Below are 26,566 nucleotides of genomic sequence, written 5' to 3'. Positions count from 1 at the left end.
AATGCTTAAAAAAAAAAAGAGGTACTGATCTCTTAAACAAGTATTTCATTACTAGGTGAAAATGTTAATTTACATTACAGATCCTGACTACCCTAAAATGATTTCAATCTTGAAAATAAGGTAGACAATTACGCTTTTTGTATGGCACAAGTAAGGGGAAAGAAAAAATTTTAAGGCCTAGCAGACAGGAAAGAGCTCTTTGGTCATGTTGTTTAGGTAATTCCCTAATTAGTCACAAATGCCATCTGTAGTAAATTTCCTGAAGACAGAAAAATAAAATCTAAAATCATGAAAATATCAAGTAAATGGAGAGATAAGACCTGTTTGTTTACATTTTTGTTTTGAGTCAAATGAATAAAATCTTCCAGGTCCTAAACATTAACTTATAGCATCTTATAAACAAAGCCATTAAACATTTCTGCTACCAAGAAGTTTACAAAGTAGACCTTACTGACAACTATATTATTTCCAAGGTTATTTATTCTTCTATTTTAAGGCTCTGATTAACGAACATGTCCTTAAATTCTAAAATCTAAGAAACAAAGAGAACAGAGGTAAGACAGACAGAATTGGTTTTTGTCTTGAGCATTGTTGTGGGGTCACATGCAGTGAGAAGGGGTTGGAGGTGAGCTTGAACAGGAGGGTTACTCCAGGACAAAGAAAGGCCCCTGGGACAGAGACAATTTCCTCTGCATTTAGTAGACCAAATCTAAGTAGGCCAAGTGGAAAAAACAACAAACGCCAGTAAAGATTCCATAAAACAGCAACAATGAGGAAGAGAAACCAAAGGTAGGTTGCCAGAAGGTACAACAAAAATACCCAGCAGTATAATCTTGGGCAAAATGCACAGGCATGTTTGTTTTGGAAGTTCGGAGTCAAGCATGTGGGTGGACCCAATGAGAAATACCAAGCTGCGGCACAGCACAGATCCTAGTGTTCTCTCTCTCCCTTCCCGCACCTTCCCCAGCCGGTCCCTACCACACCCCAGAGAGACAATTTTAATCACCTCTAGACACAAGCCTCCTGTTAGAATGATACCCATTGCCCAGTGCACCATGGATCAATTTCTGCATTATGCCTGTGCCATCCCTGCTGAAGGATCAACAGATGGCCCCACTACACCTGAAGCCACAAGTCAGGTTCTGTGAACTCGGATGGAAGTAGGCAGGATGAGTGAGCTCTGCTTAAAACAAAGTCAAGAATGCCTTACAGATAAGGAAGCAATAGATGAGGTGTCCAGCGTTCCAGAATCCCAAACTACAGCAAAACTACCGGCATGAGCCTACCCTCCCTCCCACCAAGGACACTTCCCCACCTTGTTCCTAACCTCTTACCTGCCTCCCACCTCACATTCCATTCCTGAATTTTGCAATCATGAGGCCACTGTTCAACAGTGAGGCTGTGGCTCCACTGTTTTAGCCTTGGAAGGAAATGCAGGTGGGTAAAATACTCAAGGAGGGCAGTGAGCCTAATAATAATTAAACAAGAACAAAGACTTAGTGAACTCTTTCATGTACACTGTCTGTGGACTCCAAATTCGGTCACCGCGGCCACCTTTGGAGGCAGGTGTTATTGTTGCCTTGTGGAGAATACAGCCACAGCAAAGAGACAGTCTGGCTTAAGAATCCACAAGCTCACCTATTAATATATCATGAACAGATTCTATAGCTGGGGAAATATTTATCTGCCCAGAACTCCAGCAATAATCTCATTTACTCTCATTTTGACATGATGTAGTTTGAATCTGCTTCCCTACAATGCTATTACCAAAAAAAATGACTGCCTTGTATCCACATCCCTCTCTCATTCTCTCTAGCAAAAATACACCAAAAAGACCGTGATTTCCATGTCTAAGTTACTTGCAGCCATTATTATTTACTTCTATTAGGAGAAAAAAAAAGTTTTAATCTCTAAAGGAAAAAAATAAACAATGCCATTATTTTGACAAATCTATTTTCTTAATAAAATATAATTCTATTATATTCTGGTTTTAGTTTAGGGAAAATAAATCTGTATTTAATGCTTCTAAGAACATTTAAAAATATTTTAACAAGGGATTTCTGATTTAAGATGTCAAACTAAAGACAATCCTAAAATCCTTCTCTTAGAAATCACCTCACAACAAGAACCATGAAAAACAAACACAAAGGCCATATTCAGTGGTGTCCAAACCATACATATGAAGATAGAAAATGGATAAGGAGTGGCAAGTGGATACACAGAACAGAGTGAGGCCAAACTGAGTGCCTGCAGAGAGGTGCCCAGGAGCAGAAAGCCTGGAAAGGTTCAGGAACTAGGTGCTGGGAGAAAAGCCACACACAAGTCAGGTCAACACAGGTGACCACACCGGGGGAGGATGCTCCTGCCCTCGGAGCACTCCTGAGGAAATCAGGCAAGGCTGCTCCCTCACAGCATCAGATGCTGATGGCTCATTCACCTGGCAGAGCCACAGAGAGCAGCTTTTGGTACCTGACACAGTGAAGATGGTGATAAGGACTGAAACTTGGGTGACCTTCCAAGAGGTTAAGAGTGAGTATGGAATCTGAGGGGCCCCTGGTTCAGTCTCAGCTCTGTCAATTAGGAGAGATGTGTTACTGGGCAAGCTGTTTAACGTCTCTGTACCTCAGTTTCCTCAGCTATAAAATACGATGATACTACGTTCAAAATCATGGAGTTGATGTCAAGATTATATGAGTTAAAGCTCTTAGAAAGGTGTCTAACATACAGCAAGCACTAAATGAATATTAGCTCCTTCTCTTCCTCCCATCACTACCTCTCCCCCAGCACACACACATACACACACACACACACACACACACACACACCCTTAGCTCTTGGAATGCTGGCAGCAGAAGTAAATTCACAGGCATGTGACTAGAAGGGCCTTATCTAGAGAAACTGAACAACCCCAAAGAAATATGCTTGGTTGACACAAAAACAGACATTCAGATCAATAGAACAGAACAGAGGACCCAGAATTGGACCCACAAATGTATGGCCAACTAATCTTTGACAAAGCAGGAAAGAATATCCAATGGAATAAAGACAGTCTCTTCAGCAAGTGGTGCTGAGAAAACTGGGCAGCGACATGCAGAAGAACTAACCTGGACCACTTTCTTACATCAGTATACAAAAATATACTCAAAATGGATGAAAGACCTAAATGTAAGACAGGAAGTCATCAAAATCCTTGAGGAGAAAGCAGGCAAAAATCTCTTTGACCTTGGCCACAGCAACTTCTTATTCAACACGTCTCCGGAGGCAAGGGAAACAAAAGCAAAATGAACTACTGGGACCTCATCAAAATAAAAAGCTTCTGCACAGCGAAGGAAACAATCAGCAAAACTAAAAGGCAACAGACAGAATGGGAGAAGATATTTGCAAATGACATATCAGATAAAGGGTTAGTATCCAAAATCTACAAAGAACTTCTCAAACTCAACACCCAAAAAACAAAGAATCCAGTGAAGAAATGGGCAAAAGACATAAATAGACACTTCTCCAAAGAAGACATCCAGATGGCCAACCGACACATGAAAAAATGCTCAACACCACTCATCATCAGGGAAATACGAATCAAAACCACAATGAGTTACCACCTCACACCTGTCAGAATGGCTAACATTAACAACTCAGGCAACAACAGATGTTGGCGAAGATGCAGAGAAAGAGGATCTCTTGTGCACTGCTGGTGGGAATGCAAACTGTTGCAGCCACTCTGGAAACCAGTATGGAGGTTCCTCAAAAATCAAAAATAGAACTACCCTATGACCCAGCAATTGCACTACTAGGTATTTATCCAAGGGATACAGGTATGATGTTTCGAAGGGGCACATGCACCCCAATGTTTATGGCAGCACTATCAACAATAGGCAAAGTATGGAAAGAGTCCAAATGTCCATCAATGGATGAATGGATAATAAGATGTGGTGTATGTGTGTGTGTGTGTGTGTGTGTGTGTGTGTGTGTGTATGTATGTGTGTGTGTGTGTGTGTGTGTGTGTGTGTGTATATATATATATATATATACTCTCCAATGGAGTATTACTCGGCAATCAAAAAAAATGAAATCTTGCCATTCACAACTAAGTGGATAGAACTAGAGGGTATTATGCTAAGCAAAATTAGTCAGAGAAAGACAAATGTCATATGACTTCACTCATATGAGGGCTTTAAGACACAGAACAAATGAACACAAGGGAAGGGAAGCAAAAATAATATAAAAACAGGGAGGGGGACAAAACATAATGAGAGACTCTTAAATATGGAGAACTAACAGAGGGTTGATGGAGGGGTTGTGGGAGTGGGGATGGGCTAAATGGATAAGGGGCATTAAGGATATACTCCTGAAATCATTGTTGCACTATATGCTAACTAACTTAGATGTAAATTAAAAAATAAATTTTAAAAATAAAAATAACAAAATAACAAAAAAAAAGAAATATGCTTGGATGCTGACATTTGACGGTTAGAAACAAAACAGTCAGTTATCCCCCAGATTATTCCACAGTAAACTCCACTGGATGAAACACCTGGTCATATATACACCTACACAGAGGTGCCAAACAGCTTCAGAGTACATTACTTTTAAACATCATCGTGAAATTTCAGCATATCTACCAAAGAGAGCAGATGCCAAAACTTCCAGATATTTTAAACAGATCACATATAGATGATTTAGAGTAATAATAATAATAATAGTAGTAACTAATTTACAAAGCCCTCATGAGGTACCAGGCACTGTTCTAAATCCTTTACATACAGTTACTCATTTATTCCTTACAACAAACGTACATGAGTAAAGTACTATCTGTAAACCATTTCACAAATGAGAAGATTAACAGTATGGGAAAATTAAATAATATATTTAAACAGGATTCAGAGTCTAGCTTCAGGGCCTTAACTACTATGCTTCTCAATAATAACTCTCCAAGTTTGAAGACTATGGAAAAATGCCTTTGAAATTCAGAAGCAACTAAAAATCTATACCTACACAAACTATCAGTCAAGAGTGAAGGCAGAATTAAGACATTTTTAGACACACAAGTCTTGAAATTTTTAACTTACAAGGGTCTTTCTTAGGAAGATACCGGAAATTGCACTCGAACAAAATAACAAGTTAAACCAAAAAAGACAAAGATACAAGATCAAAGAAATGAGATCCAGCAGAAGGAGCAAAGGGAATTCTCAAGGTGATGATAAAAGGGGAGTATAGGAAGTCTGCGGGACAGGAGGAGGACAAAGAGCTCCCAGATGGAGCTCTCCAGGAAAGAAACGGAACACAAAAAGAGCCAATAAATTGTCTTATTGGTTTGAATGTGTAGAAATGTATTGAAGATGCTGTAAGATTCACAACAGGTAAAGAAACTACATTAAATAAGACTACTTTTGTCACAAAGAGAAAAAACGCTCAACAGTTAAGGAAATATAATTACAGTATCCAATGTGACTTGCCTGGCACAATACTGACACAGTTTAAATAATGTACACACTTAATAATGAGTTAACCCATTATAATAGTGAAATACTGGGATGATTAGCTTGCAAGGCAAAGTTGGGCTGAGTGATCATGGAAGGGAGAGCTAAATCTTCACCTGCCAAGACAGGAAAGAAGCCAGCAGACAAATCCCAAGACGGATTAATCAAAAAGGTAATAATACAGCCTTCAGTGAATAGCCAGGACAGGAGGTGGGGAAAGGAGAAAGAAGTTATAACACTGCTATTTTTCATAATTAGCATTTACCCATGTGTAAGTATTACTGTGATAAAGATGAACTCACACTACTGAGCTCTGATGTAAAAATAGCTAATAAGCCAGTTAGGTGGAACAAAATTCTAACCTTAACATGCAGAAATAGTCCTATTTCTGCCTCTTTGCTAGAACAGTTCCCTGTTCAAAGAAACAACTCATAAGACCAATTTACAAGGGCTGTTTTTCAAATACACCTTCCATCTATAATTGGTTATTCTCTTATCTCAAGAGTCTAACTAGGGGCATGCCTGGGTGGGTCAGTAGGTTGAGCGTTGAATTCTTGATTTCAGCTCAGGTCATGATCCTAGGGTCATGGGATCCACACTCGGCATAGAGCCTGCTTGAGAGAGAGAGAGACAGAGAGAGAGAGAGTGTGTGTGTGCGTGTCTCTCTCTCTCTCTCTCTCTCTCTCTCTCTATATATATATATATACACATACCTATCCCTTCTGCCCCTCTCTCCCCTGCTTACACTCTCTCTTTAAAAAAAAAAAAAAAAAAGAGAGAGGCACCTGGGTGGCTCAGTCGGTTAAACATCGGACTTTGGCTCAGGTCACGAGCTCACAGTTTGAGTTCAAGCCCCACATCAGGCTCTGTGCTGACAGCTCCGAGCCTGGAGCCTACTTCAGATTCTGTGTCTCCCTCTCTCTCTCTCTGCCCCTCCCCAACTTGCACTCTGTCTCTCAAAAATAAACAAACATTAAAAATTTTTTTTTTAAAAAGGAAGGAAGGAACGAAGGAAGGAAGGAAGGAAGGAAGGAAGGAAGGAAGAAAGAGAAAGAAAGAAAGAAAGAAAGAAAGAAAGAAAGAAAGAAAGAAAGAAAGAAAGAAAGAAAGAAAGAGAAAGAGAGAGAGAGAGAGAGAGAGAGAGAGAGAGAGAAAGAAAGAAAGAAAGAAAGAAAGAAAGAAAGAAAGAAAGAAAGAAAGAAAGAAAGAAAATCTAACTAGGGCCATTCATACACTATCACAGTATCACAGTGACATGTTTAGATGCTACTTCTTGAAGACTATTATTTCCATAATAAATTAAAACTATAAATACATAAATAGGGGCACCTGGGTGGCTCAGTCGGTTGAGCACATGACTATTATTTCAGCTCCCATCATGATCTCACAGTCCTGAGATTGAGCCCTGCCTCAGGCTCTGAGCTGTCAGTGCAGAGCCTGCCTGGGATTCTCTCTCTCTGCCCCTCCCCTGGCTCACACTCACTCTCTCAAAATAAACTTTTAAAAAATAATTACAAATACACATAATGTTATAAATATATAATAAAAATTAAATTAACTAAATAAATTCCAAAATAAGTTAAGTCAATACTGTCAACTCAGATTTCTACCTTGGTGGAAAAATGCACTGAACAAAATCATCACCTTTATACCCACATTTGATTTTTTTCAACACTTCTTTTTGACTACAACAGTCTTGTAATGGTCCTAGAGTGCAACCAAAGCCAAAAATATTGCCTTCTTTTCATTCCATGAACATTCATCACTACTGCTTCCTCATCATGACTATTCAGGGTCCAGCCTTTGCCTTGCACTATGCCCCAAAACTTCACCAAACTCTTCGCCATCCAGAACATATGCCAGCTAGTAACTCTTTCTCTGATCACTGTGGCTCACCTTTTGTGAAGCAGTGTCTTACAGAAGGAAAAACAGTCAGGCATGAACTCTATCTCTGGTCTGCCATCATTATCTAGCTCTATCCCTGGGACAACTTTCAGAACATCTCTGAACCTCAGATTCCTCAGCTATGTAGAAGATAAAACAGGGCTATAGAGAGTCGTTGCAAAAGTTCAATAAAATAACAGACATAAACTGTCACCAACATTATCTCCATGCAAACCATTATCAAGTCCTCTGACATGTAGGTCACCTGGGCAGGAACTGCTCCTTGGTCACTGTGGGGCCAAAGCCCAGCAGTGGCCTGCTGAGCATGGGCTCTCAAATGTGTCCAGAACCCAAAGGGGCTCTGAGATGCAGCTCATTCCCCAACCCCATCCCCCGCAGAGGCATTACCAGCCACTGTGGCCCCCAAGGCATCATCCTCTGCCCCACTGAGATGCTCTGCACCCCAGCACATCCACCACCTACGTTTTCAAGTCTAAAAAAGAAGACACATCCCTCACCATGAAAATTAAGTTAACTATGACTGCATTTCGGAAATCCAAAAATATATTTCTTAAATACCACATTTACTTCATTTATATATTGCTCCACCCCCCCCCCCCAGTCTCACTAAGAAGATCCTCTTATCCCATTTTCCCCACTCAGAAAATCTTGACTACTAACACTGGCAGACAAAAACGGATCAACCACCACTGAAGCGCCTGGGTGGCTCAGTCAGTTAAGGGTCCAACTCATGGTTTCGGCTCAAGTCACAATCTCACAGTTTTGTAAGTGTGAGCCCCGCTTCAGGCTCTGCGCTGACTGAGGAGTCTACTTGGGATTCTCTCTCTCCCTCCCTCCCTGTCTGCCCCTCCCCTACTCATACAGTCTCTGTCTCTCTCAAAATAAATAAATAAACTTAAAAAAAAAAAAAAAGGACCAACCACCAAACTCTAGTAAGCACATTTTACCATTTTAAATTCCTTTCTGGTATATAAAATTAGCTAAGTTCCTATCGTTTGTTTCATTTTTATTATAGTACAAGTTTTGCTGAAAAAGTAGAAGAAGGGCTGAGGGACTGTGGCTTTGCAATTCGTATCTTTAATTATACAACTTTCAAATCTCCTGTGCACAGCACCAGAGACCCAAAGTTCTAAAGGCAGCCCCGAGCCACTTCCGCCCCAACTGAAGAGGGCCTTATACCACTGACTACAGCCAAAGAACAGCACGCGGTCCATGCTCCCTGAGTTCGATGTGCCTACACGGTGGACACTTAAAAGTCCAAAAAGGGAAGGAAGACAGACACAGTCACCTAGCATGCTAAAACACACCCACACAAATACACAGAGGTGCTTGCTTTACCAGAAGAGCCACATGAAGTGAATCGCTAACAGATTATCTTTAACTCAGGTCATGAATACGAGTATGTAACTTTTCAAACTTGAGTACAGCCGGCATGGTGACACACTAACCACAGAAACAGCTACATATGAGCACTGTGTTCAGCCAGACTACGAAGGCAGCACCTTGCTTAAACCTTCTGCCGTTGGATTAATCAGGGGACAGAATGCCCCAAGGAATAAAATCCCCATCACAAACCAGAGTGTATATATAAACAATAAACATTCCACACTGTAAGTGGGGAAAGAACAAAGAATGCCAACTGCCTGTCAACTATGGAGGATTTGTTCCAGGGATTATAATACATATATATAGGTCCTTGTCCTTGTCATCCAGCCAGACTCCAAAAGCATCTTCCTGGGGATACACGTGATGTGATAAGGTAAATACAGACATGCTCAGACTGGAGCCAAGGGAAACACAGCACCTTCATGTCACAAAGAGAGAAAATACTTCTCTGAGGCCAGAACGTGGCTTAATCTTCCTGCATCACTCAGGAAAAAGAACTATCTAAATTCTATTTCTCAAAGCCCTATTCAAAGGTCATCTTCACAACAAAATCTGTGGTAAACCTCAGCCTTAATTCTTTGAACGACCCAAAATCTTTCTTTCCACGCTTAACTGAAACACATGAAGAAAGAGACATCCAGGTACACACCTCACCTTTACTGCTAGACCGTGGACTCCATCAGGCATAATCCATGACTTATCCTGCCCCATGTTGGCAAGTACACACAGCACCCAGAACATGACAGAGATACAATAAGCATCTACTGACTCAAATCATATGTGTTTTCAAATCTTAACTGTGAAACAAAAGTTTTAAAAATGCTGTCTCTAGCCTCATGACTAGTAACAGAATTTAAGGGTATTAAGTAACATTACAAGGACTGGAAAGAATATAATTAAGTAAATAGAGCATAGGAGATACTCAATATCACCATTTACATACATGGCATTCACCATTTTCAAAGCCCTTTCAAAAATATTCTGATAGATTCTTACAACAACTCTGAAAGAATTATTATTTCAATTTGACTGTGTAAACTAATGACTTGAGTGACTTGGAGAGGACCACACCAACTAGTTAAGTGATAGGGCTAGAACTTTTTGAAACAGACATATGGAAACAAAGGAACAGAAATGGGAGAAGATGCCAGCGCCCCGGGAAGTAAAACACAGTTCTCTTTTACATCCATCATTATGATATCATAGGGAGGGATCACAAATCTACCAACTCACCTTTTGTGAAGAATTCATAAGGAAGGAAAAAAAAGATCTGCAGTGACTTTTCATTGGCTTTAATGCAAATTACCATTTTCTCACTAGAATTAGTGTATAGATCCTTAAATATGTTCAGTATTGTTATAAATGATTTTTTTTCAATATATGAAGTTTATTGTCAAATTGGTTTCCATACAACACCCAGTGCTAAAATGATTTTAAATCAAAAGTGGCTGTCAAATCTCTAAGTTTAAGGAAGCTGATCGTTGGGGGACCTAGGTGGCTCAGTTGGTTAAGCGTCCAACTTCAGCTCAGGTTAATATCTCACGGTTTTGTGAGTTCGAGCCCCACATCCCACTCTCTGCTGTCAGCACAGAACCTGCTTATGATCCTCTGTCTCCCTCTCTTTCTTCTCCTCACTCATGCATGCTTGCTCTCTCTCTCTCTCTCTAAAAAATAAATTAACATTAAAAAAAAATAAAGTCGATCATCACTATGCACAGTGGTGCAAAAATAGGACCAGGCTTGGCATATGCATAAAAGTGTATGTATGCATATGTATGTGTATATGTGTGCATGTGTGTATGTGCAGTTAAGTATAGAGGCATTCATAAAATATTCCTTAAATACAACCAAATTCAAATTCAAGAGAAGCTTTTTATACAACGGAAACTTTTTTATACGAAAAATTCAAATTCAAAAGAAGCTTTTTATACAACTGAAACTTTCATATACTGATAGGTGGGGGCATAAAATGGCACTACCACTTTGGAAAATTGGTGATTTAAATGTATACCTGTACCACGACCTGAAAATTACACTGTGCATGCACAGATCCATAAAAAGACACGAATGTTCAGAGCAGGTTTAGCCATAACAGCCAAAAACTGGAAGCAACCCACATGCTCTTCAATATAGAAATGGAATAATTGTTTCTTCCTTGAATGGAAAACCAACACCAATCAAAAAGAACAAACTAATAGCACACACAACAGGGATGAATCTCACAAATATCACAGTGAGTGAGAAAAGCCAGACACAAAGGGTATATGATCAATGAGCATGAAGTTTACATTAACACAAAGTTCAAGCACAGGCCCAACTTATCTGGGTCACCTCTCAGCAGGGTGCACAACCTGGGAAGGGCCAGCAGGTACCTGTGAGGGGTGCTGGAAATGTTCTACATCTTGATCTGGTTGGAGGTTACATGGATGACTGCACAGGTCAATGATCACTGAGATGTAAGCTTAAGACGAATACACTTTACTGTATGATGTACTTCAAAAATATTCTCCCGCTTTTACAACAACTATTCAATAGCCATATATGGACGCTTTATGATGGATTCCACCTTAGAAAACAAATAAGCTATTGAACAGTGAAGCATGAATCCTGTTAACACGCTATGTACGTACATCTCTTCTTTTCAAGACAGTACCTAACACTTAAACATTGCTCAATAAACACTGGTTGAATGAATTTCACATGTAGTGACAGTTTATGTTTTAGAAGTCCAGAGGTATCTGTATGTATGTATGTATACACCGCATAATATCCTCAATATAATATACCCAATAGATGTGAAAAACTATGGCTCTTGTCCAATTAATTACTTCCGTCACCTCTGTCCAATGAATTCCTTTCTTTTGCACCTCCAAGTACAAGAAACACATGCTAGGTGTTAAACCATCATACGGAGCAAGGCAGATCTTAACTGTGTAAGGTGAAGATGGCATTACTTTCATTGTTTGCACTGCCAGCCTGACACAGGCCAGTAACTCTTGGCTATGCATACAGGGTGACCAAAAGGGCTGACACGCATGATACGCTGGTCAGAGTCATCTAGTCTAACCTCTCAGCCTGGGCAGAAAGCTGCACTGGTATCCCTGCCGGTGGGAAAGGAGAGTGAGGGGCATCCAAAAGAATGGACATACTCGGAGAGGGACATGCCAGCAGGAACTGTGTCCACCTTAACATGTTCCCACTGGGACACAGAAACCAGAATTCAGAGTTTGAAAAGTCTCCCTTGGCAGCAAGTTGAGAAAATGAAGCAAATTCTGAATCCACAGGGAGGGGGCTCAAAAAGACCACGACAAGTGACCAGACAAAAGTGCAACAAAGCCCCAGCTCACCTCACTATTGTGGCCCCGCAGGTTGAAGTTTATTCTCTGGGGAGTGTTTCTGTCCCGGCGGCAGTGGCTCGAGGTGAAGGTCACCCCAACAACGCCGCGGCCGTTGCCCGTGGCCAGCCAGCCCTCCTCATAGTAGCGCCGCCGACACACTGGCTTCTCCTTCTCACTCTTGGGAACACGCCCCTTCCACGACAGGCAGAGGATGTTGGAGTCGCTGCAAAGGACAGGCCCATGCTCCACCGCTGCATACATACTTTTTTCCAGTGAACTCTTTTATTTAAATAGTAATGCTGAATGCCAGGAAACTTAAACCAATTCTTTTCATTAGTTGATTGACTGGATTTTTGTGGTTGGCTTGCGTTGTTTTCCCTGACCCCTTTTAATCAAGACTGACCTGGATCTAATCAGAAGGCCAGTATTTTATAAAGATCCACCAAATGCATAGTGAAAAAATTCCTCTAGAAAAGATGATGGCAGTCTGCTAAGAAAAGGTAATGCTTAAAAACAACATGCGTCCGTTTTTCTTTTCAAGTCCTTAGAGGAAGAAGAGCATCATTAACATGTGCCGATCAAGAAACTAAGTTTTCTTCTCTTAACTCAACTTGGTTATTCTCGTTCAGCCTGAGATTCCAGTTTAGTGTAATATGATTCCAGAGACAAAGGGTTGCAAATACATAGATTTCAAGTAACTTAAGGCTTTAAAGAATCCCTCGAGCTGGAATTTTCTCTTTAAAATTTCAGATGCAGAGACAGAACACATGGGATCATCTTCTTTCTGAAGCCACCCTCTGGCATGTTTTCTCAACTAAACAAATTTCTGCTGCTGAAGCTGAAAAAGATTGCATAAAGGGGAAAAAAGGCACACAAACCGTGCAAAAACAGACCAGAGTTTGTGCAGAGAGCAGTCCAAGTTCAGGAAGAAAAAGACTCTTGCCACTGTTCAGAACCAGAAACTTCCCACCTCAGGGCCCGGCCTGACTTCCCAGCAGGCAGGTGGCTATGTCCTGGTGAGGAGCTGGGCTCCATCTGACTTCCCCCCGATAAACCAGTGCACTCCTTGGTGTCATGGAGGCGGAGAGAGAAAATCCCTTCACTCGCAGGGCCAGAAGGTTCTAAAGCTCTTTAAGTGGCACAAGTGTTTGCCTTGAGTGAATCCTAAATCCTCTTGCTGCCAAAAGCGGGCCTCACTACAGAATTCTGTCTCTTTTGTCCCGTCTCCTTCCTCCCTCCCTATTTGCCTCTCCCCTTTCTGCTCCTAAAGATCACATATTTTTCCATCTTGAAGGAAAAGACTAATCTCAGAATTAAGTCCATCAAGTAATCTTCCTCCTATATGCAAGTCTTCTTGGACTCAACAGGGAAGGGAATCCCTTAAAATGAAAATACAGGCAAGAGTCGGGTTCTTCCAGACTGTTCCCTAAAGAGTCAGCATGTTTTCTGATGGGCGCTCTCCTGCTCACATTCAGAGACTGCTTCCAAATGCCACATGTACAGTCCAAAGAAAAGCAGCTTTGCTTGGATGTTCCTTGATATTTATTTTATAAATACTGGTTTCAACTGCTACCTTGAAATGTTATCCTATAGATACAGAAAAGGAAAAGGGAAATAATGAATTAAAATGTCGAGTGACATAGTTAACTGAAAAAGGCAAAGGAACCAGTCCATTGTTCAGACTTGTCCCATCCTACCTGACCTTGCTTTCCTGAAGTCACGACCACACAGCCAGAGTTACTTCTCAGTCCAGAGTTTTGAAGTCTGTCCAAATCACCGAAACCACTAGAAAATAAAGTGCAAAACTCACTGCATGACCCCTCCTGTGCTGCTTGAAGCCACACTTCACTGCCGGCCACCTTCTCACCAAGCCCTCTTTTTATCCTGGGGAGGTGCTTCTGAGGCTTGAGCTGAGCAAGTTTCCTTTTCTTCTTTCTGCAAACTTTCTTCAACCGCGAAGAGCGCGTGGAAAACTGACCACTAGTAGGGTCCTCCTCCCCCCAGGCTCCTGAGCCCCACAGCGTCAGGTTGCTCCATCTGAGTCTTGCATTAATTTTCATCAGTTGTAAAACTCTTCACGTGTGCGCCAGAGTGAGCCTGTCTTCCTGTGTAAACGTGTATGTGTACAAAGAAGGGCTTAGATATGCACAGACATGCGCTCTTCGATGGGCACCAAAGCACCTCTTTCCCAGCCGTTTCAGGAACCGTCTGACTGATCACAGCTTGAAGGCCCTGGAGTCTTACAAATCTGTAAAAACAAAACAGGATATGAACAAAAGAACTTGAACACACTGAAGAAGAGAAGTTCTAGCTGAACAGAAACTGGGAGGCCCCATCTTTACACACACATATATAGATGTCAAGTGGAGCTACTGCTTGCTAAAACCCTCATAGTAAAAGGGCACACCTAGCCAGCTTATGGACAGCACACAACACAAGAGGCTGAACGCCATGTAACACTTATGCAACTTGCTAGGAGCTGGGCGTGTCTGAACGAAATCCTCCCCTCTATTCTCCCACACCATGCCGTCCTTTCTAAGACTCTGGGTCCCACGTGTGCAACTTTATCCCTCCAGGGGCCATCATCCTAGTTATAGTTGCATAGCCACCTCAAAAAGGAGACTGAAGAGGTGCAGGCAAGTTATCTGAATTGATTTTTTCACTATGGGTAAAAGATGTTGCCTGAAGACACAAGAAGCAAGGGGCTTGAAAAGCCCCATCCCTGACTGCTCGCAGGTCACAGAGCCAAGAGCAGCCGTGTTCTCAGTTTCTGACTAGCAACAGGACTAGCAATAAAGTCCTAAAGAATCCATCTCCAGCAAATCCACCCTCTCTTCCGTCCTACTGCCATCAGTCCAGGCCTGCATCACATCCACAAAAACACACGGTCCCTAACTTCCCCACACCGTCCCACCTTCTAGAGGGCACTCAGGGTAACCTTTCTAAATTTCAAGGCCACCTAAAGAGCCTGGTCTGTTCTCCCCTGGCCCAGGCAGTCCCCTAGAGGGCTAGTTAAACAGACTACCTCCACCCAAAATACTTGCCACTGAAAGTCTAAAGGCCAGGCCCAGGTATCTGAATTTCTAACCAGTTCCACAGAGATGTTCATGCTGCTGGTCTGAGGACCAGGCTTTGAGAACCTCTGGTCTATGAGACCAAATCCCAGCAAGACCCTTCTCTTCTCCGGCCACAGCCTCCAGCTCCAGCCCTGCCTGTGTTATCACCGTGGCGTCTGGCCACTCCCTATCCCCCAAAGCACTATGTCCTCCTCTCCTTCATGTCTCCACTCCTTGCCAGGCACCAGCACACTTCCTTTAAAACCACCTGCGACAGCTCCTGTCCTGCGAAGCTTCCCAGAGCACCTCGCACTAACTTCTGCTACAGCGCTCATCACGCTGCATTCAAGCACTCTTCTCTATGCTCCTGGAGGCTGGGAACCACTCTTTTTCATTCCTGGCATAAGCTCAGTGTAAACTAGATATTCAGTAAAAGTTTATAGGAGCCAGGCAGGAGCAAGGCAAGCAGCTACACGTAATTTCCTTAAGATACTCTAATTCAGATGAGTCACAGTATATATATTTTGTATGAGCCTATAAATCAAAACAACCAAATTCTCTCAGGAATCCTCTCAAGGAAGCACTTGTTCCTGAGGAAAAAAAGTAAAAACAAATGCTATAGAGTTCAAATTAATGCCATGTTCCTCCTCCTCAAATGCTAATACCACTGTATAATAGCCTTGGTCCTTCTTCTGACTTGGGGCAGCCACAGATGAAAAAGCAGACACAACTTCTCAAGACCCAGCTGTATATACACGGGTTTTAAACTATTTAACATCATGATCCGTGATTATTAAAGCATCCACATTAAATATGACAGTGTAAGCTGTCAGTTCCCCTGAAATCCTCCTACGGGGTCCATGGGGTCAAAATTATTTTCATAATAATACTAAGACATTATTTGCCTTCCTTACTATATTGACAATTGTATCAATGATACAAAAGCAATAGTGGGTCAACCTCAGCTCTTTCACACCAGTGAAGGCACTGGTACCAAAATGTACCAATACTCGTCGGAATTTTTTAAATGCCAGCTTCAGGGCACCTGGGTGGGTCAGTCGGTTAAGCATCCAACTCTTGATCTCAGCTCAGGTCTTGATCTCGGGGTTGTGAGTTCAAGACCTGCACTGGGCTCCGTGATGGGTGTGGAGCCCACTATATAAATAAATAAATACGCCAGCTTCACTTAAGAATATTCTTGATGCAGTACAAATCATTAATTTTATTAAGTCCCAACCACTAATACATGGTTGGTTAATATTCTGTGTTTCAAAACAGCGAGCACTCAGAAGGCACCCCCGCCGACCACTGAAGTACAAAAGTGACCCTGGGAAAAGCCCTTGTGCTGTAGTTTAAGTTGCAAGCTGAACCAAGGTCTTTTGTGTGGAATACCATGTTTACTGGGAAGAATGAATGGCAAATTATGGTAATTCAGGCTTGGGTGTTTGGCAGACATCTTCTCGAATATGAACAAAAGCAGCACATCACTTTAAGAAAAACAATGGACAGCCTTTGCCTCCTGTAATAAAAGTTGAGCTTTCAAGTTAAAATCAGAACTGTGGGGAAACCAGGATCTATCACTGTGAGCTTAATAGCTCCCCATGATTTAGAGACATTCTGCATGTGACTGGAGGGAACATTAACAGACGTGGACTGTTTATACTGTATTTCATATTTCATAGAATATCAGTATTTAGAAAATTCATATAATTTGGTGAACTGGTATTTTCCAAATGACCGACACATGATGATACAAATTATGCTTGAGTAAAAGAGCTACCAAGGTGCAAGAAAGACAAGAGGATTTTAATCTAACCAAGTACAAAAAAATTCACTGATATGTTTAAAATTCCATATTGCTACTAACCTTTCAGAAACTAACCTTGTTAAGTTTTGGTATGGTATCGAAAAAAGATCCGTGATTATCTGAAAAGGCTATTAAAATACTTTTTCCTTTTAGGGAGCCTGGTGGCTCAGTCGGTTGAGCGCCCAACTTAGGCTCAGGTCATGATCTCACGGTTCATGAGTTTGAGTCCCACGTTGGGCTCTGTGCTGACAGCTCAGGGCATGGAGCCTGCTTTGGATTCTGTGTCTCCTTCTCTCTCTGTCCCTCCCCTGCTCGCACCCTGTCTCTCTCTCTCAAAAATAAACATTAAAAAAAATTTTTTTAATACTTTTTCCTTTTCCAACTACATATCTGTGTGTCAGATTTTCTTCATATATTTTAACAAAAACAGCATACTGCAACAGATTGAATACAGAAGCAGATATAAGAAGCCAGCTATCTTTCACTAACTCAGACATGAAAGATATTTTGCCAAAATGTAAAATAATGTTATTCTTCTGGGTAAATGTTTTCAGTTAAAAAACATGGTAATTTTTCATAAGACACGTATTTTTTAAAACATTTAATAGGTTTATTTTTTTAATGAATTAGTAATCTTTTTTAATTTCTCAGTTTTAATTTCTAGTATGGTAAATATCAATAGCTAATATGCACATAAACAAAAGTTCTTGTGGGTCTTCAACAATCTAGAAGACTAAAAAGTGGCCCTGACACCAAAAAAGTTTGAAAATCACTGATAATATGCTAACTCTCTGAAATATAAGCCTTAAATAACTATTACACCCAAGTATGTAGAATAAAACTCCATAGTAAAAGCAGACAAAAGCGTTTTTATAGAGGTTGCTATGCTTTTTCACCCAATTTTTAAAATTATAGAGCACTATATATGCTAAACAAATACAGCAGGTATTTTAAGAAAAAATGACATACTACTTTATGATGATTCAAATGAATAATGGATACAAAAATCTAATAAAAAATCACAACCATAATATCCTAATTACTGAAAGGCTGACACCCATTATAATGCTACCATTGATATAAACAGAAAGTCTTCTATTCTTATCAGGATGAGAAAATGAAGATATACTAGATAGCTTCTGAGGGAAGTTCACTATCAAATCAACACTCCTAAGTGAAAGGGGTCTGGTATAGAAAGATTAAAAAGTGATTATTCAGGGGCGCATGGGTGGCTCAGTCAGTTAAGCGTCCGACTTCAGCTCAGGTCATGATCTTGAGGTTCCCGAGTTCAAGCCCCGCATCGGGCTCTGTGCTGACAGCTCAGAGCCTGGAGCCTGCTTCAGATTCTCTGTCTCCCTCTCTCTCTGCCCCTCCCTGGCTGGCGCTCGCGCTCTCTCTCTCTCTCTCTCTCAAAAATAAATAGAAATATTAAATAAATAAATAAATAAATAAATAAATAAATATAAAGTGACTACTCAACTGAAAGCAGGGACTCCAATAGTATTTTACACCCATGTTCATGGCAGCATTATTCACAATAGCCAAAGGGTGGAAGCCACCCAAGTGTCTATAGGTAGATGAACAGACAAGCCAAATGTGGTATATACGTGCAGTGAAATATGATTCAGCCTCAGGAAGAAAGAACTTTCTGTTGGACACATGCTACAACATGGATGAACCCTGAAGACACTGTGCTAAGTGAAATAATAAGGCAGTCACATAATTACGCACAAATATTATAAGCACACTTTTATAAAGTACCTAGAAGAGGCAAATTCATAGAGACTGAAAGTGGAATGATAGCCGCTAGGGGTTGGGGGTGAAGGGACTGAGAAGCCATTATTTCATGGGTACAGCATTCCAGTTTGAGATGATGAAAAAATTTTTAGAGATAGACAGTGATGACAGCTGCAAAATAATGGAAATGTACTTACAGCCACTGAATTGCACACTTTAAAATGATTAAAATGCTAAGTTTTTTTTACATTTATTTCACCTTAATTTTAAAATCAAGTAAATTAAGAAAAGCAACTATTCATACAAAATCTTTTGATAACTGGTTGAAAGTAAATACTCCAAAGTTTGGCATTATGATTTTTTTTGTTTTTTTCTTTTTTTTACATTTATTTATATTTTGAGGGACAGAGAGAGACAGAACACAAGTGGGTAAAGGGCAGAGAGAGAGGGAGACACAGAATCCGAAGCAGGCTCCAGGTTCTGAGCCATCAGCACAGAGCCCGACATAGGGCTCAAACTCACAAACTGTGAAATCATGACCAGGTCGGACGCTTAACCCAATGAGCCAACCTGGCACCCCAGGCATTATGATGTTTTTCACCCTAAACACTGTAATACAGGCCCAGACCTGCTTCTGGTAATTACAGCTTATTTTCAGACTATTTCTATATATCACTGAAAAATCCATCCCTGCTCCGTGGAGATACAATCTTAAATAATACATGTGTCTGACTGAATTAATAACCTGACAGTGGTGTAAGAGTCAGTAAGCTTATAAAATGCTTTCCAATCTAACTTTCCATAATATCTAGTTCTTTTTTTTTTTTTTTACGTTTATTTATTTTTGAGAGAAAGAGAGAGAGCACAAGTGGGGGAGAACAGAGAGAGGGGGACACACAGCAACTGAAGTAGGCTCCAGGCTCTGAGATGTCAGCACAGAGCCCGACGCAAGGCTTGAACCCACGAACCATGAGATCATGACCTGGGCCAAAGTCGGACACTTAACCGACTGAGCACCCAGGCACCCTGCATACTATCCAGTTCTTACTGACAAATTAGGAGTCCCGAACTTTGAAAAATACAATTTAGGGACAGAATGATATGTTGTTCAGGGAAGGAAACCCTGTCGGAATTAGATACTTCTAGATTAATCAATCAGCAAATCTTAACTGAATACTTACTATGCAAAATGCCCTGTGCTGAATTCTCTGCCTCCCTCATCTGTAATTAGATACTCTTTTTTTCTAACTAGAGTTGTTTTCACTACAGTTTATTTTGGTCTATCTGAATCCTACTTTCCATAAACATGGGTAAAATTCACTAAGTGGGGGGTGGTGGGAGAAAAATACATTTTTGGCTTATTTTTTAATCATCTGAATTAATGTTAAAGATCAGAGATAAAATAAATTAGGGAAGATATTTTCCATTTCCACAATTTTGATAGAAATATATTCATTAAAAGTTACAAGAACGCAACCACTCTGGAAAACTTGGTATTAGCTAGTACTACTGAAGATCAGAGTACTCTGCAAAAAGCAATCTCACTCCTGAACATGTGCACTAGACACATCCTTCACCAGCGCTCCTGAGAAAGACACACAGCTGTAGTAGCAGCATCACTAACATTAGCCAAAAAATGAAACCAACCTGAATGGATAGAGTGTGTCATATTCAAACAACAGAATTGTACACAGCACTGTAAATGAGCACAATATAGGACATGGGTGAATTTCACAAACATAATGTTGAACAAAGGGATCCAATGAAAAAAATACCTACAATATGAATCCATTTATATAAAGTTCACAACAGGCCAAACTAATTTTATTAGTTAAGACTGCATAGATAATATAACATTTTAAAAACTTTTATAACATAAAGCAATACCGTGGTTACCTTGGGGTACAAGACTGTGAATGGGTGTTGCTGGGGTGTTGGCAATATTCTATGTCCTGATTGGGGTGGTGGTTATAGGGTGCTCACTCTGTAATTATTATTTACTATCTATATATCTGACATATTCTACTTGTATGATATATCTCACAATAAACAGGTTTAATAAGCTGTGAACTAGATTAGGCACCAATCCTTTGGGATTTTTAGAAAACTTAAATTTAAATCAATTAGGAAAGAATTTTAAAAATTATTATACCCAATCTTAACGAGTACACTCACAATCTAGAAAACCCCAATAAAGTACCAAAGACACTGTTTTAGTTCTCAAGTTAAGAAGACATCCACAAAGAAAATGCATATTAAGAATAAAGAATGGGGGCGCCTGGATGGCTCAGTTAAGTGTCTGACTCTTGATTTGGGCTTAAATCATGATCTCACAGTTCAGGAGATCAAGCCCCTCAGGTTCCATGCTGATAGCACAGAGCCTGCTTGGGATTCTCTCTCCCTGTGTCCCCCCACTGCTTGTTCTCTCTTTCTCTCTCTCAAAATGAATATTTAAAAAAAAAAAAAAAAAGCTTTAGGAGTAACAAATGGAGATAAAATTTCAGAATAAAGTTACATTTCTTTCTAAAGGATAAAAATTTAAGAGAATGGTTAAGCAGAAGATTGAGATGAGAAGCAAAAAGTCTATTTCAGGAAAAAATATATAGATGTTAGATGAATACAAAGCAGAAAGAAAAACACAGCAGAAACTCTGGAGTAAAATATTCCAAACACCTTGAAGTTTAAGTTTTTGATTACAGACTTGTTTAGGGATGGAGAGAAGAAAGGAAAGGAAAATGAGTATTCCTGCTTGGTGATAAAAATTAAACACACCCCAATTTCTACTTGAGGGACAGCAACTGTGCTGTCCTGCTTATCTATTGTCTTAGACTCAGCTCCATGGCCAGGGTGACTCACTCCATGCTCCAGCCTCCCCCGGCTGCCCCCTTTTCACAGCTGGAAAGGTAGAGTTCAGCAGACCCTGAACTCTACATTTCTTTTTCACTAATGACTTGCCTCTAATTACAGACACTCCTTCCCCTGGGGAATTTTCCACAACCCTTGAATATCCACCTAGTCCAAGGTGGTTCTAACTGGTTCCTGATTCATTTCAATAGCTGCTTAGAGGCTAGTTCAAATATGCCTTCCAAGACTGCCTTTTAAGGCAGGGATACTCTCAGAAATGACTTGTCATATGGCCACCTACATATGAACAACTACATACATGAAAATGTCACAACACCCCAGCAAAGATAATGGAGTTCAATCATGATCTAATATCTTTACTGTGCTATCATCCTCTGGCTCTCAGTTCTCAAAGCATGCTACTGAGAAAATAAAGACGTGTGCATGGCTTATGCCAAGCCTTGCTCAAAAGATGCACACTTACTACAAGTGTATTCATATCAAATCACTTTCCCATCGACGTGCACCATCAATTTTAGAGATGCCTTCCTCAGAAAACTTGTGTCTTATTCAGAATAGCACCAGTTCCTTCAGACACAGTCCACCAAAGCACTACACAGACTCAAGTGGCAAGGACCTCCTCTGCCCATGGTAGAGCTATCTTCCTGCTTAATTCATCACACCTACTAAAAAACAAAGTCCTACACTCCAATTTTCATCTCACCCACAGCACCCACCAGTACTGCATTTAAGTAAGTGTTCACTAAGGTACTAGGTATGCTATAGGGCCCCAGAGTCTTCTAAGAAAAAGGGAAACAAATACTGACAGATGAGGTTCTCCATACAAAGCCTGGGTCTACACCAACCACTCAGAATCTGGGCCTACTGAAGCTTAAGGCTGACAGGCATTGAAGCACATGTAAGTAAAGAATTCAAGTGAGGAAGCTGTGGGTCCACTGCTGTGTTCAGAGAACAGTAAAGAGGCACATTTTCAGGGAAAGCTACTCCCTATTTACTTTCTGTGCCTGATTTCAACAGCCAGTTCTAAGAACATGAGCATCTATCTGTATATAGAGTGAAGGACATGAAGGCTGTAAGACAAACAGCTTGATTATCAGTTTCAAAGAGAGTGAGTGGGGGCAAGATACTTCTAAGAGTGAATCTAGATCTGAAACTGCTGTTGAAATACTATGGTATCATATATGGGGCTCACTAGTACGAAGCCATGTGCCTTACTTAAAAAGGGAGAGTATTTCATTTATCAAAGTGACAAAGACCGAAACAAATGATAATCATATAAGGTGTACAGAAATGGGAAACCAATTTGGTGATATAATTCAAAGGACTTAAAATGATGCAAACCTTTTGATTCAGCAATTCCACTTCTGGAAATTTATCACAAGGAAATAATGTTCAATCCTGCAAAGATTTAGCTATAAGGATTTCTACCACAGCATTTTCATATATATATTGATTCAGTACATGTTGGTACAGACATAAAACAGAATATTAAGCAACCACTAATAATTATATTGTAGAAGACTATGGAGAGACACAGTAACATTCACAGTAACTTAAGCAAAAAGTGAAATTACAGATTAGACTTCCAGGATGCTCTGAAAGGCCTGCCCATTAACTACATAGCCAGATCTTGGGTAAATTACAACAGACTTCATCTTTTGCTGGACTTGCAAGAAAGTATGAGAAATCTCTAAGGCAGGCACATACATACATATGAGAAAGCCAGGGTTATCTGGCAAATGCAGATGTAAGACACATATTTGTCCAGAACTGTCTGGACAAATGCAGATATAAACACTGGAATCAGAATGAGGGTGCCTCAGCATCCCAGTTTGCCCAGAACTGTCCCAGTTTTACACTGAAAGTCCCCTATCACAGGAAATCCCTCTGTCTTGGACAAAACAAACAAGTGGTCCCCCCATCAGATACCCAAACTTTGGTCCAACCTCCAGGTGGAAAGACTGAATCGTACACATTCTGCAGGACCCACCGAGGAAACTAAAGCTATCTCAGACTTCTATCACTCCACGGTTCTGGGTTGGAGCAAATGCAAATCTTTTCAGCATGAAAACATTCCCAATTTAGGACCTAAGGATTCCCACAGATGAGATTTAACCAAAATTCAATTACCAATCAAAAATTACCAAACATACAAAGAAAATAAGTCATCACAAGCTGTCAGTAGCAACAACAAATTTAGATCCTTTGGACTTCAGAAAGTGAAATGAACATAAACAAAACTTAAAATAATTTAAATTTAGAATTTAGGTTTGGATTTTAGGGTTCCAGTCTGGCATATAAGAAGCCTAGAAATTGTCACTCTGTCCTAATTAAATAAAAAGCTCAACAAACAGAAAAAATCAACTCTTCTTAGATCTGTAAGAAAAGTGAGTGATGGGGCAAACCACTGCCCCTAAAACTGGAAAGACCAAAAGACTAATAACGAAGAATTATACTTGCCAGAACAGAAACTGGTGAGCCGAAACCTCCATGGGAACCTGTCCCATGGGAAACCTGAACTGGAAGTGATGGACTGCTGGAGGTACAGTGTGGCCAAGTAGGAGACAGAAAAACTCCAGGGGGACCCAGCTATCAGAGCCCCTAAACTTTGTGAGTTTTACCTCCAGGAGTTTACTAGGTCCTCATAGTAAATATCAGAGGAAAATCCCCTCAGGCTTCCAGCAGGGAGAAGGGAAAAGGAATATATAAGAAATATACAAGAGCATTCTTTTGAAATATATGAGAGCATTCTTTTCTTCTTAACAAGGTCTGCCTTCAGGAAAAACTATTTAACAAAGGTATAACGAACCAGGATTTTATCCGAATCTAACTGACCTGGGGGAAGAGGATACCCAACTCCAGCCCATTCTAGACATCCTGTCCCATCTAAGAGGGGACGGGGGACTGAGAAAAATATGTGAAGCCAGTCCAGGGGCAAAGGCCCACAATAAAAGACTGAGACCCAAAGTTCTGGGGGTGTAAGACACAGCACAGTGAGTTTAGTTAACAACACTGTGTTTACACCTGACAGTTGATGAGAATAAATCTTAAAAGTTCTCACCGTGAAAAAGAAATGGTATTATGTGAGGTGATGTAGGTGTTAACTAACCCCACTGTGGTAATCATTTTGCAATATATAAGTGTATCATACCATTGTGTCCTACACCTTAAACTTACACTTACATGTTATATGTCGCTTATATCTCTGTAACACTAGGAGGAAAAAAAAAAGAGGAGAGGGAAGCACAGAGAAATTTCGGGGAGTGATGGAATTGTTCCATATTTTGATATGGTGTGGTTACACAACTGTTTACATTTGTCAAAATGCATAGAACTGTGGAGGGGTGGGTGCCTGGTTGGCTCAGTGGGCACAGCATGCAACGCTTGATCTCAGGGTCGTGAGTTCAAGCCCCACATTGGGCATGGAGCCTACTTTTATAAAAAATGCATATAACTGTACACTAAAAAGAGTACTTTACATATTTTTAAAAATAGTGTCTGGCACTTAGTAAATGCTACACAGTACTAGTGATTATTATTAGTGTTGTTGTGGTCATATATTAGGCACTAATTTAGGTGCTAAAAGGCAATTATAAGTAAATACAGATATGGTCCTACCTTCAAGGAGCCTACAGTCCAGTGATGAAAACTAGACATCAGTCATATAATCAAGGCTATGACAAATGCCACAAGGGAGAGACACAGAGTGGTCTGAGAGCTGCAATCTGAAGTAAGAACACATGTTAAATACATGGAAAAGGGGGTGGAGGAGGCAAGGGCAGACATTCCAAGCAAATGGGATAGCTTATATAAAGACCATAGCAGAAGAGAAAACAGCATTTTGAAGAAACTCAAAAGAATGTTAGCATGACATCTGTTCATACACATATATATCTACAATGAGGTATCACTTCACACCCATTAGGATGGTGTTGGTAGGATTGCAAAGTGGTATAACTGCTACGGAAAACAGTACGGAGGTTCCTCAAAAAGGTACCATATGACCCAGCCATTCCCCTTGTGGCTATATACCCAAAAAAATGGAAAGCAGAACCTTGAAGAGACATTTGCACACCCACGTTCACAGAAGCATTACTTACAACAGCCAAGAGGTGGACACAACCAGTGGTCCATCAGATGAATGAATAAATAAAATGTGGTATATACATATAAAGACATATTATCTGACCTTAAAAAAGAAGGAAATTCTGACACATGCCATAATGTAGATAAACCTTGAGGCATTATGCTAAGTTAAACAAGCTAGTCATGAAAAGACAAGTAAATTATTCCGTTTATAGGAGGTAGCTAGGGGCGCCTGGGTGGCTCAGTCAGTTAAACGTCTGACTTCGACTCAGGTCACAATCTCACGGTCCGTGAGTTCGAGCCCCGCGTCAGGCTCTGGGCTGATGGCTCGGAGCCTGGAGCCTGCTTCAGATTCTATGTCTCCCTCTCTCTCTGCCCCTCCCCTGTTCATGCTCTGTCTCTGTCTCAAAAATAAATAAACGTTAAAAAAAATTTTTTTATAGGAGGTAGCTAGAGAAGTCAAAGTCACAGAAGCACAAAGTAGCATGGCGATTCCCAGGAGCTCGGAGGAGGGAGGAAAGGGAAGTCGTTGTCTAATGGGTACAGAGTTTCAGTTTTACAAGATAAAAAAATTCTGGAGATCGGATGCACAACAATATGCATATACTTAACACTACTGAACTGTACACCTTAGAAATGGGTAAGATGGTAAATTTTATGTTATCCATTTTTCACCACACAAAAAAACATGTTCACACACACCCACTTACTGAGATGTAATCATATGACTGTAGGATGCTTCTCCTCCCCCCACACCTTACCATCTATTTACAACAGTTTTTTAACCAGTAAATCATGTCCCACTACCAAGAAAAAATTACAGGACATATTAAATGACAGAAAACAATTTTTAAGTAGGCTTCACACCCAGCGCAGAGCCCAACACAGGGCTTGAACTCACGACTGTGG

General features: G+C 40.5%; 1 protein-coding gene across 9 annotated transcripts in view; it reads right to left on the bottom strand.

Annotated features, from left to right (window-relative positions):
• The window catches only part of TULP4 (TUB like protein 4), a 242,377-nt gene that overhangs the window by 161,639 nt on the left and 54,172 nt on the right, over positions 1-26,566 (bottom strand). For 7 of the 9 annotated variants that reach the window (XR_006217979.1, XM_042987425.1, XM_042987424.1 and 4 more), the window contains 2 exons: positions 13,804-14,354; positions 12,116-13,693 (listed from right to left, as the gene is read on the bottom strand). Coding sequence is in view for 8 of the 9 variants with exons in the window: in XM_042987425.1 (XP_042843359.1) it covers positions 12,116-12,367 (252 nt within the window). In the remaining variant the exon portion in view is untranslated. The remainder of the gene's footprint in view (positions 1-12,115; positions 13,694-13,803; positions 14,355-26,566) is intronic. The other 2 variants (XM_042987428.1, XM_042987421.1) reach the window with 2 other exon arrangements.

The sequence above is a fragment of the Panthera tigris genome, chromosome B2 (assembly GCF_018350195.1).
Source record: "Panthera tigris isolate Pti1 chromosome B2, P.tigris_Pti1_mat1.1, whole genome shotgun sequence".
Taxonomy (NCBI): Eukaryota; Metazoa; Chordata; class Mammalia; order Carnivora; family Felidae; genus Panthera; species Panthera tigris.
This window is presented reverse-complemented; position numbering and strand designations above follow the sequence as displayed.